The sequence below is a fragment of the Chiloscyllium punctatum genome, chromosome 20 (genome assembly GCF_047496795.1).
Source record: "Chiloscyllium punctatum isolate Juve2018m chromosome 20, sChiPun1.3, whole genome shotgun sequence".
Taxonomy (NCBI): Eukaryota; Metazoa; Chordata; class Chondrichthyes; order Orectolobiformes; family Hemiscylliidae; genus Chiloscyllium; species Chiloscyllium punctatum.
Genome location: NC_092758.1, coordinates 43,560,582 through 43,574,119, shown reverse-complemented (window position 1 = coordinate 43,574,119; position 13,538 = coordinate 43,560,582). Strand labels below are relative to the sequence as shown.

Genomic DNA, 13,538 nt, shown 5'->3' with positions numbered 1-13,538 from the left:
AGTGAAGAAAAATGATTTTGAGAAACCAAAAGCAATGACAGAAATCAACAACATGATTGCAGGTCACAATATTTTCAAATGAAAAGTTACAAAGAGCTGAAAGTTATCAATCTCAGAATTCTATCGAGAGGAGTGCTACTTATCCCCCCATCCCTGGGGGGATGTAGGATACAGTTTAATCATACCAATCACAGTAGGTGCAATAGTAAGCTCCCAATTATCAGAGCCAGTGTAGCAGTGACCATTATTGAGCCCCTGCAGTAGCTCCTGTCTCCAATGCACTATCATTTCACCCCCTTGCCCCTTTTACAATTACTGTCCAGTCTGCATCCCAGCATGCTGCCATAAGTCCACAGAATTGACTTCACTAACTTCACTACCACAGCATTGGCCCCTGATAAATCCCATTGACTTTCATTGAGCTGATCCCTAAGACTGACCATGATCTGCCACCCTCTGACAACTTGGATGGTCAACCTTGACTGACTGACCACTCAGACACCATTAGCCATGCGGCTGCTACAGCCACCACTGCGGTAAATGATGATATCATTTCTGCCCCCGCTACCCCATTATACTGCCACCATTGCCAATTTCAGACCAAAGGGGTAGCCATGGGTACCTGAATGGGCTCTAGCTGTGCCTGCCTCTTCGTCAGGTACAAGGAACAGTCCATCATCCGCAGTTACACCGGCACCATTGCACACCTTTTCCTCCACTATACCATGGATCTCTCCGTTTCCATTTCCAGTGACTGACTCAACACGGACACCTACTTCAAACCCACCAACTCCCACAGCTACCTGGACTACACCTCCTCCCACCCCACCTCCTATAAAAATGCTATCCCTTACTCCCAATTCTTCTGCCTCTGCTGCATCTGCTCCCAGGAGGATCAATTTCAATCCAAAACATCCCAGATGGCCTCCAGCTTCAAGGACTGCAATTTCCTCTCCCATGTGGTCAACAATGCCTTCCAGCACATCTTCTCCACATCTCGCACCTCTGCCCTTGAACCCCACCCGTCCAACAACAACAAGGATTGAAATGCCCTGGTGGTCACCTTCCACCCTACCAATCTCTAGATACAATGGATCATCCTCCATCATTTCCGCTACATACAGTCAGACCCCACCACCAGAGAGATATATTTCCCTCCTCACCCCTATCAGCATTCCACATCCTATTCCCTTCACGACTCGCTTATTAGGTCCACGCCCCCCGCACCAACCCACCCTCAATTCCCGATACCTTCCCTTGCCACCGCAAGAGGTTTAAAATCTGCGCCCACACCTCCCCCAACTCACCTCTATCCAAGGCCCCAAAGTATCCTTCCACATCTGACAGTGATCTTCCTGCACATCCAACACCTCAACTACTGTGTCCATTGCTCTTGATGTGGTCTCCTCTTCATTGGGGACACAGGACGCCAACCTGCAGAACATTTCAGAGGACATCTCTGGGACACACGCACTAAACAACCCTACCACCCCGTGGCCAATCACTTCAACTCCCCCTCCCACTCCGCCAAGAACATGCAAGTCCTGGGCCTCCTCCACTGCCAGATCCTAGCCACCCAATGCCTGGAGGAAGAATGCCTCATCTTCTGCCTTGGGACCCTCCAACCACGTGGGATCAATGTCGATTTTACCAGTTTCCTCATCTCCCATCCCCCCACCTTATCCCAGACCCAACCCTCCAACTCAGCACTGCACTCTTGACCTGTCAATCTTCCTTCCCACGTATCTGCTCAACCCTCAGCTCCAACTTAGCACCATCACCCCACACCTTCATTCACCTATCACATTCCCAGCTACCTTCTCCCCCAGTCTCACACCCCTCCCATTTATCTCTCAGCCCGCGTGCGTACACACACACGCACGCACGCACACACACACACACACACTCCTGATGTAGGGCTTATGCCCGAAACATCGACTCCCCTGCTCCTCAGATGCTGCCTGATCTGCTGTGCTTTTCCAGAGCCATACTTTTGACTGAGTAGATCCCTGACTGATCTCTGTAGAGCTCCTCTGCCTGACTTCCCACAACCCCCTGAACTGGTTGCACTGGGCATGCAGGACTGATCATAGCACACTCCCTACAAATGGTGATATGGACCCCCACACTGACTGTCCTAAGCAGTTGGCTTGTATCTAAGCCTTTGAGCTAATAATGATTGATGCCCTTACTCTAACCGTGTTGGGACACCTGGCTGAAGACAGTCTCCCTTGATCTGACTGAGGACTACTTTGAGACCTGGCCATTTTGTTGACGCAAATGCAGTGTGTGTGCTCTGTCAGCTGCAGCTGTAATACTGAAGTAGCAGAGTGCTGTACAGCAACATTCCATTCACTTGTCTGACTGCTGACAGCCATGACAAGTGCATAGCTTTGTGTCTGTACTAACAGCAAGGCTGGACAGTAAGCTGAAGCCTTTAAGCTCTGAGGGAGCAAAGAACAAAAAAAGCAAGTCAAGGCAGTGATGTTGTGAACATTGACAACACCCCTGTGAATCTTTTCTGAACCCTTTCAAGTTTCACAACACCCTTCCGACAGGAAGGAGACCAGAATTGCACACAATATTCCAACAGTGGCCTAACCAATGTCCTGTAAAGCTGCAACATGACCTCCCAATTCCTGTCCTCAATACTCTGACCAACAAAGGAAAGCATACCAAATGCCTTCTTCACTATCCTATCTACTTGCGACTCCACTTTCAAGGAGCTATGAACCTGTACTCCAAGGTTTTTTAGTTCAGCAACACTCTCTAGGACCTTACCATTAAGTGTATAAGTCCTGCTAAGATTTGTTTTCCCAAAATGCAGCACCTCACATTTATCTAAATTAAACTCTATCTGCCACTTCTCAGCTCATTGGCCCATCTGATTAAGATCCCGTTGTAATCTGAGGTAACCTTCTTCGCTGTTCACTACACCTCCAATTTTGGAGTCATCTGCAAACTTACTAACTGTACCTCTTATGCTCACATCCAAATTATTTATATAAATGACAAAAAGTAGTGGACCCAGCACCAATCCTTGTGGCACTCCACTGGTCACAGGCCTCCAGTCTGAAAAACAACCCTCCACCACCACCCTCTGTCTTATATCTTTATGTCAGTTCTGTATCCAAATGGCTAGTTCTCCCTGTATTACGTGAGATCTAAGCTTGCTAATCAGTCTCCCGTGGGAAACCCTGTCGCACCCCTTACTGAAGTCCATATGGATCACATCTACCACTCTGCTGTCATCAATCCTCTTTGTTACTTCTTCAAAAAACTCAATCAAGTTTGTGAGACATGATTTCCCACGCACAAAGCCATGTTGACTATCCCTAATCAGTCCTTGCCTTTCCAAATACATGTACATCCAGTCCCTCAGGATTCCCTCCAACAATTTGCCCACCACTGACATCAGACTCACTGTTCTGTAGTTCCCTGGTGTGTCTTTATCAGCCTTCTTAAACATTGGCATCACATTAGCCAATCTCCAGTCTTCCGTCACCTCACCTGTGACTATCGATGATACAAATATCTCAGCAAGGGGCCAGAGATTGAACTTTTGTCTTTTCCCATCCATTTCCCCAGGTAGAACGTTTTGAAGTCCAGTCTAGATATAATTAACAAATCTGAATAAGGACTAGGGTTTATTTTAAACACACAGCTGCCACATCCTGCAGCAAAGTGCACTGAATGAATGTAAAATCGAGGCAGTGGGATTCATTATTAGTGCACTTCCTCCAGACAATTTGGTGAATTCAAGACGTCCAATTATGAAAATAGCAATTTGTGTCATTGCTTATCATCTGCTTCTGGCAAAACATTTGTTATATTTGTCTCTGGATTGTGTTAGTAAAACTGTAATGAGGTAAAATTTGATGCTTTGTCACATCTAACATGAATGTTCTATGGACTTTCTCTTACTGCTTTCAGATGGCATGATGTCATTACATTGCTATATTTGCATTTGGGATTATTAAGGATAGTAGAAGTTTTAAAATAATAACTGGGCAAATTTACTTTGTAAAAGGTCTTAATGAAAAAGAAGAAAAGCAGTCTCAAGGCTATTCCAGTCAGTACTGTAAACTACAATTGCCTATTCTCGAAATTTACCCTGTTTAGGAAGCTAACCCCACCAATTTGGTGTACTCTCATTTTGCCACGATAGTCACAAATCAAGGTTTTTATACTCACACAGGATTGCAAAATATTTAAGCTGCTTTTCTGGCCTTTTAGGAGGCTAAAATACCTATTTTTAATTATTGCATCGACACAGAAACACCAAAACATTGAACTAATTTGATTTAGTGTTAAACAAAGCATCAGCATTAATTTTTTTATTTGTGGGAAGTTCATACAATAATATTTAAACATAATACCTCTGCATAGTTAATACTTCAGTAAATTTTTTGGTTTGTCTATTCCCAACACATGCAACAGAATGAATTTAAAGACGACATTGTTGTCATAATAAAGATATTGGGTAAACTTTTTTGTATTTGTTTATCAACTCAAATCTTCCTGAATTATATGAACTCATGTGTTTTAAGCATGGTTTTACAAATGACATCGTAACAGCTCTTCAGGGTCTTTAACTTTCAAAATACAACAGTTCTTTGAATACTTTTTAATGTAGCTGAAAATGTGTTGCTGGAAAAGCGCAGCAGGTCAGGAAGAAGGGCTTATGTCCGAAACGTCGATTCTCCTGCTCCTTGGATGCTGCCTGACCTGCTGCGATTTTCCAGTAACACATTTTCAGCTCTGATCTTCAGCATCTGCAGTCCTCACTTTCTCCTACTTTTTAATGTAGGCAATTTTTGTTTAAGCTGCTGATTATAAATTAATCTACACTGATATTGAATTCTTCCATCACACAAACACTCGTTTAAATGCATTTATTTTTGATGTTTAAACAATAAACTTACATTTATCAGCTTATGAACTGTCAGAGTTACAGAAAGTGTCCAATTTTCTCTGCAATAGAGTAAGCCAATAAATCCAGGAGGGAATTTTCAAGAAACACCCTTACTCATAAGTGTTGAGAGCACACTACCACATGGATTTAAGGAAATGAATTCTATACAAACTTCTAAGCAGAAGCCAAATAGACAGATGAGGGAAACAGGAATAAAGGGTTAAATAGATCGTTAGATGAGGAAAGATGTGTGGAAGATAAATGGAGCTTTTCACTTTGTAATGCTTTGAGGAAATGCAATATAATTGATATTATTCTTTTTATTAAAGCCAACGAACCCACACAGAGGGTGGTTTGTGTATCCATTTGGTGGGAATGAATGGTGGATGTGCCTCATTGCAATTGCACCAGCTTTACTGGTCACCATACTTATCTTTATGGACCAGCAGATTACTGCTCTCATCCTGAACCGCAAGGAACATAAACTCAAGGTTTGTCATTAACTTCTCCTGCTTGAAAAAAAAATTGTTTCACCGCACTGTCAGTTGGAAAACAATTGCATGATGGTTTGTTCTTTAAATATTTGCAAAACCACATGACAGTTCTAACTTTATTCCAAAATTATTTTTAAAATTTAGCTATAATTAACAATCCATGTATTTGCTGAAATTATGCCATCTATTAACATTAGCATTACAAACATATAAATTTATGATAAAGAAAGTCAGATAACCTATCCTATCTATTCTGATTCTTCAGCAGAGCAATTCAAACCTAATCTCATAATCCCATGCTTTTTCATATTATTTTGTGTCTCTTGCTGCATTAAATTCTTTAAAGAGAGTGTGGTATCTATTCTAACCATTCTCAGTGGCAAAGCATTCCATATGCTAACAACGTCTGTGTTAAGAGATATTTCCGAACATTTCTCCTCACTCTCCAGTCTTAAACTGATTATTCTTTGCTGTCTCTCAAATCAGGTCAGGCAGCATCTGAAAAGCAGGAGAATCAACGTTTTGGGCATAAGCCCTTCAACACACACACACACACACACACACACACACACACACACACACTCCTGATGAAGGGCTTATGCCCAAAACGTCGATTCTTCTGCTCCTCAGATGCTGCCTGACCTGCTGTGCTTTTCCAGCACCACTTTCGACTTTAATCTACAGCATCTACAATCCTCACTTTCTCATGCTCTCAAATCAGCACAAACAATGTTTTCCATTTAAGTTTCTTATAATTTTAAAAATCTGAATTTCATCTCCTTAGCTTTCTCTGCTATATGGAAAGAATTGCAAGATTTCATTTCTCCTCTTGTAACTACGTTATTTAGTGCTCTCAGCTCATGCTCTGTATGCCATTAGTGATCATGAGATGAGATTCAGTTCGATTGTATCTGAGCCTGTATTTATATAAATTCTTCGTTAACTCTTCATTCACATCCAAATCTACATTCATAAAATGCAAAATTCTATCGACCTTTTTATGGACTCATCTAACTACAGTTGCATTTTTATAAAATCATGGAATTGAATTTCCTAGGTCCTTTCACCCACTCCCTTCAGTGCCTTTCCATAAGTGAAAGATCCTTTTTATTACCTTTTTCCTCAAAACGTATTTCTTAATGACTTATTTATATTAAATTGCATCTGACACATTCCATTAGCCTACTTTTGTTGTCTTTATGTCTTTACATTGCTCATTCTATTTTTAAATTGACAACATTCATCCAAATCTTTTGTATGAATACATGTGGGACACTTTTAGCCCACTTTTTGTCTTGGCTATTAAACAATGTTCTACCTCTCCCTACTCATTTCCAATGCAACAGAAATTTCTAACAGACATCTTGTGTGGCATCTTTTGAGTATCTTCTAAAATCTATCTGACATACAATGTTTATCTAGTTCATTACTTCTTCAAAAATGTATTATACTTGTAAAACACAATGTGTCTTTCAGCAAAACAGACAGCGGGGATTAAAAATCAATTGTTAAGTTGCTTAGAATATCTAACTGTTAATTGCATCTGCTATTAGACAGACAGATCTATAGTTATGTGACTAACCACTTACCGTTTTCTAAACAATGATGCGATATCTGCTCGTCTCTGGTTCCAGGGCACAACTTTCATGTTTAATCAGGATTTGCAAATTGTGATCAGAGAATCTATTATCCAACTTTTGATTCCTTTCTGTAGCCTGGGTACATGTGTTAGAGTCTTCTAACTTATCAACCCTGAACAGTATGTCAGATAAAAGCAAAATACTACAGATGCTGGAAATCTGAAGCTGAAAAAAGAAATGCAGAGCAGTTCAGGTAGCTTCAATGGAGAAAGAAACAAGGTCAATTACCTTACACTAAAGTTGAGTGACATACTGAGTACCTTGGGTATTTTCTGAATCATCAGTTGTCTGATATCAAATGAAAGCAAACGCAGCCAGTTTTCAAGAAAAATTACATTGGACTTGAAATGTTGATGCTGTTTCTCTCTCCACAGATGCTGCCAAACCTGCTGAATTTATTCAGTATTTTCTGTTTCAATTTGAGTTGTCCGATATCAATAGTTTTATTGATTGGTTGTTTCAAAAGTTCTGCTACTATACAAAAGCTCTCTCATTTTGTTAAGGTAAATGCAAAATATTGACTGATAATTTCTTCAGAGCTGCTCCCAATTTGCTGACATAACTTCACGGGAAGTTATGATGGTACAGCATGGACAACTCCAAGAAAGTTCCAGGTTATGGATATTTAATAAATGAGCCATTTTCAGTCTACACAATTAAGATTTCTTCCTACATCCTGGAGTTGCTTGACCCTTTTTGTTTATTCTTTTCCTTTTTTATATGTTCATGAAAATTCTGTATTTATTTATGGGGTGAGAGCATCACTGGCTAAGCCAGGATTTATTGCCCATCCCTAATTGCCAAGACAACAATTAAGAGTCAACCACATTGCTGTTGGTCTGTGTTGCATGTAGGCCAGATCAGGTAAGAATGGCAGTTTCCTTCCCTAAAAGACATTAATGAACCAGAAGGGTATTTCTGATAATCAACAATGGTTTCATGGTCATCATTAGGCTCTTAATTCCACAATTTTTAAAAAATTCAATTTCCACTATCTACCATGGCAGGATTTGAACCCCTCTCCCTAAAATGCACTGTATATCCTCTTCTATGTTATTCGTTGGTCTTCCTTGAATATTCTGTTTTGCTCTTTAAAGCCTCATTTTCATTTTCCTCCTACACTTTAGGTGTGCCTCAAGATCAGCTTTAGCACTGTCTTGTTCTTCATTATCATAAGACTGTTTCAAGTTTCAGTTTTGTTTTACCACTCTGATTCCAATATTTCCCCTCCCTCCCCAACCCAGACACTGAACCCCCGGCCACCAACCCTTCAAATTACCTGCTCCCTCTCCACCTTTAAGGTTCTCTTTTAATTCCCGTTGGCTACCGCTTCTATTATCTCACTAACTGTCTCAGCATCTATTTTTGTCTGATGATACCTCTGTGTCATGGAGCATTTTCAACTTAAAAGTGCTACATTGATGCATTACTTTACTGTACAGCCTTCTCCAGACCTAGAAGTTACTCTAATGTCATGGTAATAAGAGCCCTATCCATCTGCAATAGCCACATACTGTCCTCACTTATCCCTCTTCCATTAACTTGTTTAGTGTTTGACAAAGGAAGTAATTTGACAACGATCTCTTGAAGTCTTTATGTTCACACATGGAACATCACAGACTCAGGTTAACAGTCCACATTATTAAATAACTTCCCCTTACCAATTCTCCAGATACAAACATTATGACTCATTACTTTGAGATATTAGAAAATGGAAACCTTGTCTCAGCAAATGGCAATGAGTTTAAAAGAGAACAAGGGGAAAAATTTCAAGGCCAAATGAGGGCAGAAAAGTCGAATTACAAGTTGCCACATTACCTTCCTTCCATAAACAGAAGGGATATTAATTGTATAAATTTTAAAATAAATTTAAATTATTAAAATCATTCAATTTCACATAACTATGGACCATTTATTAATTCATTTTCACTTTAATATATTTACTGATTAAACTCTACATCAACAAATAATTGCTACAGTACTAAGAGATCACCTACTGGCTGCAATATAGAATATTGAAAAACAAGTCCATTTAAAGTGAATCACTTAGCTTCAATCCCTTGTTCACCAAGCAAAATAGGAGACTTTTCTAAATAATTGTATGTAACCTAATTTAATATAGGAAAGTGAAATATGAATACTTTACATGGAATAGTGGCTGAAATCTGAAAACTGAAATGACTATTGTGAGGGAAACAATGTTATTTTATAACATCTGAAAGGGACTCTATTGTACAACTCTAACAGAAGACCTATCTTGAAGTTTTAGAGAAATGGCAATCAGGGTAAGTAATATTTTGGACGGATGCAATTTCTATTTAGCATGTGTTTTCTTTTCCCAATTCAAACTGTGACAATTACCCCACAGAAAGGTGCTGGCTTTCACCTAGACCTGTTCTGGATAGCTCTCATTATGATCCTTACTTCATTCATGGGTCTGCCCTGGTACGTGTCTGCAACTGTAATATCCCTTGCACACATAGACAGCTTGAAAATGGAGACTGCAAAATCTGCCCCAGGTGTAGAGCCCACATTTATGGGAGTGAGGTATGTTGAGCAATATTCCGAGGATTTTTAATAGATTGTTGATGGAAATAATATAATTAGAGTTCTTTTTAAATTGCGTGCATTTACTTAGAGCATAATTGTGTTCTTCATGTAATCAACTGAGCTGTATTCTCATCCAATATATCCATGGATGTGTATCAGTTATTATTTCAGATTCTCAGTCGAAGTATAATCATTGTACCTAATCGTTCTCTTTTCAGCACATGCTGTTGTTTCATGGCTACATAGTAGTTTCCATGAGCAGACTGTTATGAATTCAATCTCACATTCAGCACAATATATGGATTAATACAAGCAGATTTAACAATAATTCTGTGATTGTAATCTTATTGTGAGAGAATATGTGAAGAATAATTCCCAATCATGTTTGAAAGCAATAAACTAATGATGGAGTAATGTACACAGACTAAGATTACTTGGTAAATTGATTGACTATCACAAATTAAAATGACATGCTAATATAATTTGGACAATGCATTGAGTTTTTTGAAGAGATGACAAAGAAGATTGATGAAGGCAGAGCAGGGTACACATTGTCTATATAGACTTCAGCAAGGCATTTGACAATGTTCTGCATGGTATACTGGTTAGCAAGATGACATTACTTGAGCTCCATGGGGAGCTAGCCAATTGGATATAAAATGGGCTGGCAGATAGGAGACAGAGGGTGATGATGGAGTGTCATCTTTTGGACTGGAGGCCTGTGACCAGCGATGTACTGCAAGGCTTGCTGCTGGGTCTGCTGCTTTTCATTTCTATAAATGATTTGGATGTGAATATAGGAGATATCGTTGGTAGGTTTGCAGATGACACCAAACTGGGTGGTGTAGTGGACAGTGAAGAAAGTTCATGTCGAAAAAGCATACAATGGGATTTTGATCAGGTGGGCCAATTTCTCAAGGAGTAGCAGATGGAGTTTAATTTAGATAAATGTGAGGTGTAATATGAGGCATTTTGGTAAGGCAAATCAGGGCAGGACATATACAGTTAATAAGGTAAAAACAATGACTGCAGATGCTGGAAACCAGATTCTGGATAAATGGTGCTGGGAGAGCACAGCAGTTCAGGCAGCATCCAAGTAGCTTCGAAATCAACGTTTCGTGCAAAAGCCCTTCATCAGGAATAAAGGCAGTGAGCCTGAAGCATGGAGAGATAAGCTAGAGGAGGGTGGGGGTGGGGAGAAAGTAGCATAGAGTACAATGGGTGAATGGGGATGAAGGTGATAGGTCAGGAAGGAGAGGCTGGAGTGGATAGGTGGAAAAGGAGATAGGCAGGTAGGACAAGTCCGGACTAGTCATGGGGACAGTTACTGAGCTGGAAGTTTAGAACTAGGGTGAGGTGGGGGAAGGGGAAATGAGGAAACTGTTGAAGTCCACATTGATGCCCTGGGGTTGAAGTATTCCGAGGCGGAAGATGAGGCGTTCTTCCTTCAGGCGTCTGGTGGTGAGGGAGCGGTGGTGAAGGAGGCCCAGGACCTCCATGTCCTTGGCAGAGTGGGAGGGGGAGTTGAAATGTTGGGCCACGGGGCGATGTGGTTGATTGGTGCGGGTGTCCCGGAGATGTTCCCTAAAGCGCTCTGCTAGGAGGCACCCAGTCTCTCCAATGTAGAGGAGACTGTATCGGGAGCAACGGATACAATAAATGATATTAGTGGATGTGCAAGTAAAACTTTGATGGATGTGGAAGGCTCCTTTAGGGCCTTGGATAGAGGTGAGGGAGGAGGTGTGGGCGCAGGTTTTACAGTTCCTGCGGTGGCAGGGGAAAGTGCCAGGATTGGAGGGTGGGTTGTTTGGGGGCGTGGACCTGACCAGGTAGTCGCGGAGGGAACAGTCTTTGTGGAAGGCGGAAAGGGGTGGGGAGGGAAATATATCCCTGGTAGTGGGGTCTGTTTGGAGGTGGCAGAAATGTCGGCGGATGATTTGGTTTATGCGAAGGTTGGTAGGGTGGAAGGTGAGCACCAGGGGTGTTCTGTCCTTGTTACGGTTGGAGGGGTGGGGTCTGAGGGCGGAGGTGCGGGATGTAGATGACTTGTCCTACCTGCCTATCTTCTTTTCCACCTATCCACTCCACCCTCTCCTCCCTGACCTATCACCTTCATCCCCTTCCCCACTCACCCATTGTACTCTATGCTATTTTCTCCCCACCCCCACCCTCCTCTAGCTTATCTCTCCACGCTTCAGGCTCACTGCCTTTATTCCTGATGAAGGGCTTTTGCCTGAAACGTCGATTTCGAAGCTACTTGGATGCTGCCTGAACTGCTGTGCTTATACAGTTAATAGTAGGGCCCTGGGAAATGTTGTCGAACAAAGACAACTTGGGTTGCTGGTGCATAGTTCCTTGAAATTGGAGTCACAAATAGGCAGGGTAGTGAAGATGATATTTGGCATGCTTATCTTCATCTGTGCACTGAGTGTAGGAGTTGGGAGGTCATGTTGTGGCTGTACAGGGCATTAGTGAGGCCAGTTTTAGAATACTGTATTCAGTTCTGGTTTTGCTGCTAGAGGAAGGATGTTGTGAAACTTGAAAGGGTTAAGAAAGGACTTACAAGGATGTTGTCAGGACTGGAGGCTTTGTGCAATGGGAAGAGGCTGGATAGGCTGGGGCTTTAGGGGCCAAAGGGTTATGTTAGAGAGGTTTATAAAATCATGAGGTGCATGGATAGGGTGAATAGCCAAAGTCTTTTTCCTAGGGTAGGAGAGTTCAAAATTAGAGGGCATAGGCATAAGGTGACAGCAGAAAGATTTAAAACAGATCTGAGAGACAACATTTTCATGCCGAGGGTGGTGTGTGTATGGAATGAGCTGCCAGAGGAGGTGCTGGAAATGGGAACAATTACAGCATTTAAAAGGCATTGGGATGGGTACATGAATAGGAAAGGTTGAGAGGGATATGGGCCAAATGCTGGAAAATGAGACTAGACTATTTAGGATATCTGGTTGGCGTGGTTGAGTTGGACCCAAGGGCTTGTTTCTGTGCTGTATAACTCTATGCCTCTATGATTCTATAAGCAAAAAGACACATAATGTTAGTAAATAGCACAGCATTTTAAAAAAATGTAATGGGTTCACTTGGCCTTAATATAACCTTTTCAGAAAAAATGTTGTTTTTGTAGTAGTTTGACAAGTGAGAGATTCTTTACTTGCCAGTCTGATTTGTCTCTTTTTCTTGAAGACCTTTAAGTGAAGTCATGGTTGGTCTTGGAGATGAAATGTGTCAAACATTCACTGCATTGATCTGAAAAATGGGCATTTGGGCCACTGTGGAAATGTATCCAGATATCCCCTCAAGAGCTGAGGGAGGTAGAATAGTGAAATAAAGGCTTCTGGAGGAGTCACACATAGTGGTCCAGGTGAAAAATACAACACAAGACATCTGGGGTTAGATGCCTCATCTATATAACAGTAGTTAGTTTGTTAAAATCAAATTTAGTTGATTTTTTTTGAGGATGTTGTTAATAAGGCCTATAAGGGAGAATTATGGATGTTATCCTATATTTACAAGGGCTTCCAAAAGGCATTTGGTATCATTCCACATATGAGATTATGAGCAAAAATAAATGTATATGAAATTGCAAATAGGTTATTGACTTAAACTGGAAACCAATTGAAAAAGTAAATGAGAAGAAAGGGCAGTCTGATTGGAGGGATCTGCTCTAGGGCTTCAATTTTTCACTCTATATTTATTATGTGATAAAAGTTGCTTTTATCTTGTTGCAGATGACAATAAATTAGGATTAAAAGTAAGGAATAAAAATAAGAAGTTGCAAATGCATGGGGACAGATTAAGCAACTGTGTAAAACTATGACAAGTGAATTTGAATGTGAATAGGTATGAGACCATTCACATTGGCCTCAAGCAAGATACATCAGATTGCTTCCTGTATGTGAGAAACGAGAGATTGTAAATGAGCAGAGATTTTGG

The 13,538-nt window shown here is 40.9% G+C and overlaps 1 protein-coding gene across 1 annotated transcript in view; it reads left to right on the top strand.

Annotated features, from left to right (window-relative positions):
* Positions 1 to 13,538, top strand: part of LOC140492088 (electrogenic sodium bicarbonate cotransporter 1-like) — a 115,411-nt gene that overhangs the window by 49,659 nt on the left and 52,214 nt on the right. Inside the window, exons 15-16 of the mRNA XM_072590813.1 lie at positions 5,245 to 5,406; positions 9,418 to 9,596. Of these exons, the coding sequence (XP_072446914.1) occupies positions 5,245 to 5,406; positions 9,418 to 9,596 (341 nt within the window). The remainder of the gene's footprint in view (positions 1 to 5,244; positions 5,407 to 9,417; positions 9,597 to 13,538) is intronic.